The sequence below is a fragment of the Scardinius erythrophthalmus genome, assembly GCF_964197995.2.
Source record: "Scardinius erythrophthalmus genome assembly, chromosome: 25".
Lineage (NCBI taxonomy): Eukaryota > Metazoa > Chordata > Actinopteri > Cypriniformes > Leuciscidae > Scardinius > Scardinius erythrophthalmus.
This window is the reverse complement of record NC_138245.1, coordinates 28,758,705-28,771,595: the sequence shown is the minus strand read 5'-3', so window position 1 is coordinate 28,771,595 and position 12,891 is coordinate 28,758,705. Positions and strand designations below refer to the sequence as shown.

At 40.0% G+C, this 12,891-nt stretch overlaps 1 protein-coding gene across 1 annotated transcript in view; it reads right to left on the bottom strand.

The window, feature by feature from the left end:
• The window catches only part of camta1b (calmodulin binding transcription activator 1b), a gene marked incomplete at both ends in the record, with an annotated part of 276,422 nt that extends 263,531 nt beyond the window's left edge, over positions 1 to 12,891 (bottom strand). The window contains 2 exons of the mRNA XM_081358127.1: positions 8,966 to 9,067; positions 12,867 to 12,891. Coding sequence (XP_081214253.1) covers positions 8,966 to 9,067; positions 12,867 to 12,891 — 127 coding nt within the window. The remainder of the gene's footprint in view (positions 1 to 8,965; positions 9,068 to 12,866) is intronic.

Genomic DNA, 12,891 nt, shown 5'->3' with positions numbered 1-12,891 from the left:
GATGGTGACAGAAAAGCCCTAAAGGCAGTGTCTGAAAAGCAGCTTTATTTTCAATGAGAGTGTTTACATGACAAATGAGCCGAAACATACTATTCGGTGATAAACGGTTGGTAAGCATTGGCCATGGATAAACCATAGGCCCAATCGGGCCATCCAAAACCAAGCTTTCCAATATTTAGACAGACAAAAAACATGAAGTATGAAAAACACCATATAGGCAACTCACGCACAACGAGCGCATTAAGCCCAGAACACAGCATTGTTTTTAAGTTCCATCGCGAAATATACGTGACAAAAGCCAACCAATCAGGTTGTGAACATATCCCTAAATGTCTTTAGGTTCGGTATCTTTAGGTTCAGTGTTAAAATGCCAATGTGAATGCTAAGCGGGCCAGGACTAAATGTTCTTTTGAAATTTTCCCACATTAAGGGTGTGTTCACATTTGCAGTTCGGTTCACTTGGTTCACTTGGTCAAGAGTCTGGACTCCAGACCAAAAAAAAAAAAAAAAACATTTATTCCTGGCCCACTTAGCGTTCACATTGGCATTTTAACACCGAACCTAAAGACATACGGATATGTTCGCAACCTGATTGGTCGGCTTTTGTTACATATATTTCACGACGGAACTTAAAAACAATGCTGTGTTCTGGGCTAAATGCGCTCATTGTATGGGCGTAGCCTATATATGATGGTATTTTGACCAGATGAGAACTCGTGGAGTGCTTATAAAATGTGTAAAGGAGTCAAAACAGCAGCAGGAATCCCTCTGTCACACACACAAATGAAGATCTGCTGCGAGGAGATGTGGTTCTGATGCCTGTGCTGAACTGTGATGGGCAACATAGCAACTATGATTACATGTCTTTGGTCCGAGTTGCATTCATATTTCACTCGAACCGCACCAGAGTTAGCTTGGAAGCGGAGAGAGACTCTTTTCATCTTTTCATGCGTTTAGTGTGCATCAGGGTTCGGATGGCAGTGTGCACACTTAATCAAATGAACCACCAAAGCATTTTTTCACCGGGCTGGCATATTTTTCCAATTGTTTTCAATGGGAGCACCACGTTTTTTAAGCGTCATGAGCGTTAAGAGGCGCTGAGCGCTCAGCATTTTTTACAGGTCGCAGAGAGTTGAAGAATGTTCAACTTTGGGTAAAACGCAGCGCTCATCACACTGTCACTTTTTACCCAATCGTCCAATCACAGTGGAGGAGGGGCGGGACTAATACCACACCGACCAACCGCCACATTCTGCTTGTACAACGTACAAGCATAATAACGGAACAAAATAATTTAAAACAAGAGCCAGGGAAAATACGTTACATTGTATCGACATTTTTATATAGAATCAACACAGAAACAAAATATGCGTGAAATGAGAAACTAGTAACACTTTTGCGGCTATTCCGTATCATAACAAGCAAAGCGTCTCAACTGGTAAAAAAATGCAGCGCTGCCAAAACGCTCTCAAGCTCCCACAGGTTGCACTATGAATAATAATTATCCATGTATTGAAAATTCTATAAAGCAAAATTTTTTACTCATTACCACAATGCTTTTTATGTGTCTTTATAGTGATATTGATATCACAAGAACACTTGATAGAGCAGTGTTTTTATTTTTTATTCAATTTACTCAATTTTAAAATATTTTTTGATATATTAATGTATTATATTAAATCTTTTGATTGACACAAACCACTGTGTGTGGGCCTCCAAGTTTTTAATCCCTTTGGTACGATACAATCCTGCAGAGGAAAACCGATAAACAGGGTTTATAATGAACAATCGTCTGCAAAGGTGTCTGTTGAAATGTTTTGACATTTCTCGCACACATTCATAATTAATGCGTTTTAATTGAGCGGACGGATCTAAATGGCAAAACAGGCTAGCTGTGCACAGCAAAATGAGTACTTGTACTTCTAAATCCGCAGAGCCACATTTCTGTTCACCCAAGGCAAGCACAAAGAAGGTCCATCCTCCTGTATGTTCCCTCTGAGGATTACCGCATATCTGCGTTCTTTAATGACTCTGTAAGCATATATAGTGTGCAAGTACATGGGTCGGTCTTGAAACAGATGGAGCTTCGCCACTGCAAAGTGTAAAAAGACAAGAATGGACACAAAAACTTTCCACACCTCATCAGCCCAATGTCACTTTTTAATGAAAGCCGTCTCTTTTTCCATTAAATTGTCAGCTCTGACGGACATTTTCTGTTTGCATTTGTTTATTTGTAGACTGTATTTTCCACGGAACGCCATTTCACCTGCCGTAAGCGGTTTTGTCTCAGATCGTGGCGGGGTGTACGCATCCGACGCTCCTTTAGAAACTCTTCAAATTAAGAATGGTGCAATGACAAATGCTCTGAGAGCGGCAAATCTGCTTCAGAAGGCAAATTTGGAGCCTGTCTGAATAAGGAGAGGGTGACATTTACAGATTTGATTTTCTCTCTACCTCATCTTACGGCAGACACAAGCCTGCACAAGGGTCGCTGTGGTGTCTGCCGTGACTTTTTGATCCCATTTTGGAGAATATGGGCTTTGGAGGAAATGCATTAAACTATCCTGATATAAGAACAGATTCAAGAAAAAACGTTTTCTCGAATGGACTCAAATGGAGGTCAAGTAAATCTAGAGATGTTTCTGTACAACAGATAGGGGCATAGAGGACGTCTGCAAAGTCAACAAAAACCTAAAGGAGTAAATGTTACGGAGATCAATTACGTCACTTTCGCTTCGCCTCTGTTAATGGATCGATTTTGGCCCATCTGTCATATTACAGAGATGTTTCACCAAGGACCGCAATCTGTCTCGTGAGAAATGTTCCAGAAAATCAAATCTCATACCCGTTCGCATCTCAAATGAAACTTTAGATTATTTTTTTTTTTTTAAATGCAAATTGCAAACCAGCACAATATAGATTCTACTCATCAACTGATTAATTTTTTTAGCTTATAAAACAAAAATGCCGTACATATAATAAAACGGAAAGAAAAACTCAAATCCTCCAGTGAGATGAGGTGTCAGTTAATTATAAAACGTTGTATAATAAAGACTGAAAATTGCTGGGAAAAGCAACATTTACAGTTCCCAGTACAGATATTAAGGGGTGTCAAGGGAAATTTGAGCTTTTTTCTCCTTTTTTTTTCAAACAAAATTAATGTGACAGAAATAAGGGCTCATTGCACAGTAGTTCCAAGCAGACAGGGAGAAGGATGGGACTGCATGTTAATTCATCAATGGCGCTGGTAAACTTTTCAAGTAGTCTTCCCTCAACTGCTTTATTAACCACATGAGTTGAAGGCAGGCTAAGAAAGAGGGAGGGTCTTATGACTTTCAAGTCAAAGTAGAAAAGGCTTTGATATGAAAGACAGCATACGAAAGGAGAACGCAGCGGGTTGACATGGTCTTTTACCAAGCTGGCATTCCAACCTCTATACTACAAGCCTCCTCCGTGCCTCTCTCCAGGGAATTGTGCACTGCATGAAAATCAGTGGTATAGTTATCTATATGCTAATTTCCATGGTGGAACGAAAGGTGAATATTCAGACATTGGAGAGTCACACCCACAGCGTTATCCCTGTCTGGTCAAGAAAAACACAAATAGGAAGACCATAACATAAGAAACAACATGGACACATGCACAGATCGCAAAGAGATCATATGCATCTAATTTAATTATTAAGTTGATGATGAATTATGGATTTTTATCTGAGGGCATTTGCACTGCATGAGAGGGAATTTTACCAACCCAAAGTAGGGCTGGGCAATACATCTAAAAATCGTTATATCTCAATTTTATACATACAAATTTTGATGATATTTAATATTTTTGCATTTGCCACAGATTTCCGCTTGTAAAAACATGTTTCCGCTTGTTACGTAAAATATTGTTTAAGGTTTCAAGCCTCTTCTCGTTTGACTTAATAATACCATCTCAGCTGTTTATGAGCACTATTTATTCATATTACACATTTAAGCTAAGCTTTTAAAAACTTAGGGTGTACACTACAGTTTAAGTGCTCACCGTATCCCGGCAACAAATATTTTTTGGTATGGAGATAAAGGAGAGAATCATGATTTCATGGAAGTATTACATCACATTCTGAGTGTATATTAGCACCGTTTGTTTGCTTTTGGCATCTGACAGAGCGTTTGGACCTGGAAGAGGCGACGAGTGACATCATACTTAACAAGTGGATTGTTACAAAGTTTTTACTGCTTTATGGTTTAAAAAATAATATTTTTTACTAAATGAACACAAATGGAACATTTAAAATATTTACTTAAAAATAAAAATATAACAATCTTCCAACAAAAAGGATTTGCGAGCGTGTAAAACATCCACAAGCTCACTGGGGAAAAAGGGGAATGAAATGGGTTTTCTGACTTTATAAACATAACTTTTAACATTACCACAATATTCATGATATTCTTTAATTGAATCATGTGTATCACCCAGCCCTAACCAGACGCATTCTTCAAAACTGCCTTTGACTGCTTTGGGCTACATAAACCTCAGACCAACTACAGTTTATAAATCCACCATCAGAAAAAAAACGCCACATTCTGCTGTGTGTATGAGAGGCGAGATCTTTTTCTGTGTGTAATAAAATTTCTATTGAATTAGCTAGGACTTGAAGGGGTGGACGATGTCAGTCAAATTGATTTAGCATCTACTAAAGCGACTCAAGGTCATGGAGCTCGGAGCCAGACCTCGTCCGGAGAGAGTCTGCAGTGTGAACACTTTAAAGCAGGAGGTGTGGAGAGATTCTTCAACAAATCTGAGGAAAAGTCGAGAAGGAGTGCTGCCGTGACCTCCAGCGCTGGTCCTCCTCCTCAAAACCCTTTGAGCCAGAAAAACATGTGAATCTTGGTGCTAATCTGGGGTTTAACGGCTCAACTTTAAAAGGCTTGACATTGAAGAGCTGTTTTACTGTATCTGTCATGGCAGCTTGAGCAAGCATCACTTCAGAGAAAAGAGCAAAGCTTGTTTTAGGATAGGATAAAGAGGGCTGACAAAAACAGATCTCAAATCGATAGTGTCCTCTTCTTGCTTTTATGCCACAATGATAGGATACCTTTGTTTCCTCACTTTTTCTTTTTTTTCTCTCTCTCTTTGATTTGTTTCACTAGCACCAAAAATGAGGTTGACTGAATTCTGATCAACTCTGGACCACACTCGTATGCGAGGCTTTATCACAACCAATCATGCTCAGATAAAGCATTTTGACAGGATGATTGCGTGATCATGATCCTCATCATAAAAACTATAGTGACAGAGTGGACATAAAGAAGGGAAGATGAGGATAAAAGAATGAAAGGGGGGATGATAAATCTATTTTTTTTCCCACAGGGAAATGGCCTGACAATGATTCACATTTCCTCTTAACAGAGAATAATGTGCCGTCCTAAAGCCATTAAAGGAAGCTTGTGTCCGGCCAGAGCCATGACATCATTTGGCACGCTGTTTTACCACCTTTTCTGATTCAAATGGGATCTGGGTCCAATTGGTCAGTTTCAGTTTCACTCATCCCTCCAGCTCCAAGATCAATACCAATCAAAGCAGTGATTGCTCTATTGTTCTGCTTAATACTACAGCTCCTTCACTGGCTCCGGGCCTTCATCACCATCAGCGGCCACATCTGTGCCATTCAATAGATCATTGGCCAGATAGCTATCTGCCATTTGGCTAATGAAGATTGTTTATAGAGAGGAGATTATAAAAATGCAAAGCTCTCTGTGGTTTTTACACATTAAAACCTAAATTAATGTCACTGTCATCTCCCTGCGTGGGAGCTGTGTTTTGATGGAGTTTGGAAAGTTACTGTACATTTACTCACACTTGTCATGTTTTGTTTGTTCATTCATTTCTCTGGTAAAAGTCCAAGGGTAAAGAAACCCTTAGCACTAAAAATTTCTTAAGGAAAAACAATAAGAAGTTAATTAGAAAAAGAGTTCTCAAATATTTTCTAAAGAAATATTTGAAATGTTAACTCTTTTTCTTAAGAATAGAGATTGCTCAAATAATTTCAACAAGCTGAATATTTCAACACTGATAAATCTTAAGGACATAAGATCATATTTGTCAAGAATTTGAATATTTCCTAGTTAATATTTTGTATTCATGAAAAGAATGTTTTTAAGGTAAAAATTCTTTCGAATTATATTTTCAAGAATGTTTTGTGAATCTGGCATTAAATATAAGAATAATGCTGCATGGAACCTTATAGAACTAACTGATATTGATTTAATGTTTCTTTCAAAAGCCTAATCAGTATAATATCGATATCTATATGAAGGCATTAACTGTGCACAAGAAAGGGATAAAATAGGTTTCAACAATACATTTTTCTTTGTTTACAATTTTTTTTGCAATCTACACAATATAGACAATCTGAGGCATAAGATAAATGAAACGATAACAAAACATATGCTTCTGACATGAATTATAAAACAGAAGCAGGTCCTATAAACAGTACACAAATAGGCAAACACCAGCTTGAACCATTGTCTCACACCTGGACGCATAAAACCAACATGCAAATCCATGCAACACTGACTACCAAAGGCATTCAGAGACATAAACAAGACAGAGGATATGAGAATGCTCAAATACACATGGACTCAATCATGCAAATGAGTGTATGAATACAAATGGATAAAGAGTTGAGCTATGCATACAAAATGCACTTTAGAATTCTGGCTAACAATTTGGTCCTGTTTTCTGCCCTACCCGAGCTCTCTCTTCTCTCTCTCTCTCTCTCATCACAGTAACAAAAATTGCATATTATCATCACCATGCTCTTCAATAGATCCTTGTTTGAATCATGTACTGAATGTCTGAGACTTTAGTTGACTCATGATAACCTCATTTCGGTGTTTATAAAAGCACGGTACACAAAAGCCCTTTACACAGTGTGAGCACCAAAGCCAAAAACACATTGAAAGTGAGAGATAGGATTGCAAAAAAAACATCCTTTTTCACTTTAGGTGTGATTTTTTCAAAGGTCTCCAAAAACAACAAGGTCAGCTTCATTTAAACCTGCTGGACCTAAAAGGAAGCTATGCTGCATTGGCTCAGTCACGACTTGCTCCCTGAGACGAGTAAACCGAATGTACGCTGGCACGCACAGATAAGGCATGATTGTTATGAAGAGTGACATAAGCCTGCGCCAAGTGAAGCATCACCGTACGCCCGACACGCTAGCGCTTGGCACAATTATCGCCAACTGTTTTGATAACGAGAGACGTTATGCAAGCGAAGAGTTCAAACTCCTCCAAGACAGGAGGCCGATTCTGTGATAACCTGACTTTCGTGTCTGGGTGTCCCAGGAGACCAGCGTCTCTCTCTGCTCTCTTCCCTGGTAGAGCAGTTCAGTCAACTGTTTACATCTCTGCAACACGAACAAAACCTCTCATTATTTGCAGGATCTCAATTAAATTTTATCTTAGCCAATTTAAAAGATCTGTACGGCAGCAACTTCTCTCTTAATTGCTAGGGTGTTTTTTGAAAATAAAGCCTGGCTGATAAAACACTGAAGATATGGGATACTGCGTTTGCGACAAGAAAGCAAATGAACGCACTGTCATCCTTCCATTGAAGTCAAGGGATGAATTTCCCTTGGTCTCCAGAGGCTAACTGCTTCTTATCTATTGACTCTTGTCCAAGACAATATGCAATAGCATGGAGAAAAGTCTGCAAATTCATGTCATAGTAAAATACTTGGTATGAGTTGAGGTCTAAAAGTAAAAAAAAGCAGCTGCACATCTAAACATATTCTAAAGAGACTTGATGATGTGCATTGTGGCTGCCTTAATAAGTGGGAGTGGTTCATCTGGGGATTTCCACTGGTGGAGTAAAAAAGGCTATGCTGGACACTAGGGAAGAGGAGAGGGGGAAGGAGAGGAACGGCAGACCAGGATTCCTCCCAATTAGCTCACTTCGACATTCTGGTTCTGTCCCAGTTGGCTCCCAAAGCTTTTCTTGGCTCAACAAAGCAAAAGAATCAGGCTAAAATGGGGTCCATGAAGGGGGCCGCCTGAACTGGATCTCCTTTTATCCTCACATTCCGACACGGCTCACAAGCAACGTCTACCACTGTGTTATAAGAACCGACAGCCCATTTCATTTAAAAATCAACATGTAAGCTAATCAATAGATTGCCAACATGTCTGCAAAGAGTTAATGCTGTTGTTAAACCACAAGAGCCGGCATGGCCAGAGACGGCTGAGATGTGTATCCCTCCAGCTGCTAATTGCACTTTTAGCCTTCAACAACTGGGCAGCAGAACTCCTGCCACTTAGTGTCCATGTCGGAGTGTCTTCATTAAGAGAGTGTCTCTTCGAAACGTCCTCGATCACTCAGTGAAATCACTGAGAACGGCTGGAGAGAGAGAAGCACAACAAGAACACACCTTCATCCACACCCACGCAAGCCAACGCCTGCGCTCTGCGTTGATTAGCCATGACAACGAGCTGCTGCTTCCAAAAATATGCTGCTCGTTCCGGAGCAGCATGGCCATGCATGAATAAACATCATCTGTAATGGAGCTGAATGAAAATGAGACGCTGGCCCTTTTTAAGCTGATCTACCAAGAACGGCCTCTCCCTCCCGACTCCCTGCACTAAAAGTCACCTAGTAGCTGAACGTTGGCTTATTACAAATTGCTTTGATAGAATTTGCTAAGCTCTTGAACCTGGTAAACACACCAGGAAAACAACCGTTATTGTGCTGAAAGCAAGGTTTTAGATCAAAAGCTCTAGAGACTCTGAAGTCTTGTATTAATTTGATCTTTCTCTGGTTTGGGCTCTGGTAATACTATAAAAACACTGTTGAAGAACTACACCAGCTGCGAGAATGAGGTTACACAGTATGTAAACGAATGGGCAGAGAAGATGAACAGCATTTCATAACGTTGTCATGTTTTGAGGGATGCAGTGGAAAAGGAAGCCAGCTCTCTTACTGTTGTTGTCTGTGTCATCGCTGACACTCTTAGGAGGAACGTGGCCGGTGTAACCAACGGCGGTTCTGTACATTCGATCCGGATTACGTATTTTCTTCAGTCCTACAGGGGACACAGTGGAGGAGGGAACAGTGAGGGGAGAAGGTCTGTGGGTACACAAATACAAAGCCCTCTACTTCCTATTCATGCAGAGGTCATTCATTGCTTTCACTCTCGCCTTCTAAATGACCACAGCGCATTATGATTGTGACATTGCGATACATTTTTAGCCCTTCTGCAACTGACTGGAACATGCACTTTAGAGGTCAAGAGGTCATTTCAGGTTTAAGTTTAAGAAAAATAGCTACCATCACACTTGCATTTGTGAGTCTAAAGGAGCTTTTCCAGCATCCAAGTATTGCATACAAGATGTGTATGTAGGTGTGCAATCAACTAGGCTGGCGAGGAGCTAAATCTACATGTTGAATCATACCACATGATGAGGTTCTACTAATTTCTGTGGCTTACTGGATTCTTAAATGCAGTTGTCAGGAAAAAGCCTACTTTTGAGCATAGATGCACATTAGCACTGAACTAGGAAAACAACTGCTGCTTCTTAAAGAGATAGTTCACACACAAATTAAAATCGGCATCACTTGCCCACCCTCATCTCGTTCCAAACTTGAATGACTTTCTTTTGTGATTATCAACATTGAAGAATGCTGGTAACCAAATAGTTTTGAACTGAGTTTTATTGTAGGATCAATAAACAAAAACACTTGAGACATTTCTCATAATATCTTTTTCTATGTTCCAAATAGAAAGTAATACAATATTAAAGTCATACGCCATTTGGAAGAGTAAATAATTTTCATCTGGGTGACATATCCCTTTAAGAAAAGAGCAGCAAAGTCTGATGCTGTAACACCGTGTCTACACTGGATGCGGCGCCAACGTAACACAAATCCCCGACAGTAAACTAATGCCTTGTTCTATTTATGACATACTCCAAACACTCGCAATACTTCTCATAGGAAGAACAAATGGATTGCAATAGTTGCGTCCAATGTAGACAGCTTCCAGCTGTTGCGGCGCGTATAGACACGCTGTAAGAAACACATAAAGCAAGCCATAAAAAGCATGCAAATTACTGGACCTGAAATCTGAAGAGCTAAACTAGCACTTTAATTCCCCCCAGTTGTCACCTAAACATTGGTAAACATCATGTTCATATTGACTGTTTAACAGCGATGGCCAAGGATTTAGTACCTGAATCACTGGTAAACTGTGCCCTCTCCTTCCAGTTGGCTAATCAATCCATACAATCAATCATTTAGAAAAGGTCTATCAAGTCAAAATAACTTCTTCAGGTAGAAAGAGTAAAAGTGGGAGGCACAGCTTACTATGCATGGCTTACTATGTTCACTTAGCCAGGCAAAACCTCAGAGAGGCTAGATAAATTCTACACAATCCAATTTGTTTGGAAGAGCCAGTAGTATTAGTTGTATTTTTTTTATATAAGAGTGTTGTTGTTTGCATCGCCAGACAGATCAAAAACACCCAGGAGCTTAATTTCAAGCAAACCACACAGTGAAATTTCACTTCTCTGATAAATTAGAGAAATTGAGATTTGATGAGCAACCAAATATGTACAATTGAGCTTACAAAGCCTGCAGTTGTCCACACAATACAGGTTAGTGGAGGCACGTATGTGAGAGAACAAGATAACACAGAGCCAACTGACTGAATGGATGGAGAGAGAGACTCATGCACTCTCTAGCCATAGAAATATTCCAGAACACGACTTTGAAAACATCTAAAAGCTGATGGGGGTAGTGAGAGGAGCACATCCTTGTATGTAAGCTGCCATCATCATGTTGGCAAGAACCACTGGAGAATATGCTTCCTGTGTGGAGGAAAAGAATAGAACTGATCCAGGAAGCTGGCAAGAGCAAAGACTGTCAGATACAAATGCGTGACACAGTTTTAGGCCGTATAGGTCAAAAGAGGCAATGTTTTCTCCTGTTCTGTGGCAGCTCAAATGGGTAAAAATAGCCTACAATCTTTCTGTCCCCAAACTTACGTTACATTTTGACACATTTTTCATTCTGAGAAGTAGAGCAAGAGCAAAGCGTTACCTGTCTGGACTTACATAGATAAATGTGCACTATGAAACATGAAGAAAGGTAATACCTTTTTCTGGCCAGGTCATCGCTCAGCAATAGCAAAAATGAAGATATCCACCAACAACCGGAGAAACAGAACTGTGCTATTGCCTATATAGATCCGAAGTAGTGTGTTATTAATACTTCCTTTCTAGAAGATAATTCTATACGTTCCAGTGCTCACTAGAGAAACAGCACACATGCGCGCTACCGTCCCACACAGGCACTCAGCGAGCTCACCCAAATCACCGAGGGCAACTTCGTCACTTTGATGGAATTCTTTAATAGGCAAGCTTAGTTATCACTCTTAGTTCCAATGTGTGTAAGTTGGGGGGTGGAGGGGGGTACTGATTTGCACAGCTCAATAGCACCACCATGTGGCTGTTATGAAGCAAAACTTCCTTGACTGATTTAATTTAGGGAAGAAAATGTTGAATAAATAATTCAATGTTGACAAACTCGTGGTTATTTTAAGCTATTCCAGAGCTAATTTTCCAACATTACTGAACAATCAGCATTTTCTTCCCAAGATGTTTTAGAATCAAAGTAACGTCTCACCATCTATCTGGCCCCAATGAAAAAAAAAAAATACGTTTTCCAAAAGGGATCAAAGTAAACAGGAATTTTGAAGGCTAGGGAGCGTCTTGTGAATCTTAAATGTGATCTGAATAATTTACATCTTCCTTCAAATTCGTTATATAAAAATAAATGCATATATTTTAATCTCAAATAATTTCATTAAGACGTAAGGGCCACATTAAAAAAACATCCTCGAAGAATGATAAACAAGACGCGCTCCGTTAATGCAAAAAAAAGTGAACTTTAGGTTCGACTATATCAAAACTAATCATAATTACACTCTATTGAAATTCTAGCGAATAGTGAGAACATGAACTTGGCTTTAGTTGCCGAGCATCGCTTTAGGAAAGAGGAGAGACGTACCTTTCATTTTGTTGCCTCATTAAAATTCCGCTTCAATTATCCGGGTGTCCTTTCTAATCCAGTTTCAATGTGTTATTATCTAAGAAAATAACTGCTGACAGCTTCAAAACAGCAGCGGCCAAATAGTCACAGTTCGGGGAAAATATTCCACACAAGACCGAAGCATATCGAGCAGCTGTCGGAGGGTTCAGTCACTAAAGGGGGGTTCTGGTGGGGGTGGAAGGAAATCAATCACGTTTTAGAGCATCACCATAAATCTGCATGTATGGCTTTTGGAGTTAAAAGCGTCGCCCTGCTCAATGCGAAAGAAAAATGAAGTAGTTGACCGCGTTTGACTTCACGGAGCTCGCTTGTTTGTCAGCCCACGGGGAACGTGGATGCGGTGTGGAGGAATCCCACTCTAAATCATACGCGAGTCATTTCACGCGTTCATTTCGTCTGATGCGCTCATGTGCGCGTCTCAGTTAGGCTATAAGAAAAACATGTTTCTCTTCATCTAACGAAGGCTGTGGCTCGGCTCGACTTGGATGCGTGTGACTTTGAAAACCCTCTGTGTGCTTTGAGATGAAAGGAGTCGCGTAATGAACGTAACCCGTGATTACCTAACTCCGTTCCCGTTATTTTAATAGCCGTCTCAGAGATGGCTAATCCCATCAGCGCTTCAGCTTTTTTGCCATTTCGTGACAAACATAAGCTAAGCGAAAATGTCACTGACTTTCTCCGTCGCGCATCCCTATTCTGATCTTTATCATCTGGAGCTTAACGCTGATAAAACTGCGAAATGAAAAATAATAATCTTGTTATTTCTCTCTTACCTTCCGGCTTGTTTTCGGCAGCCAT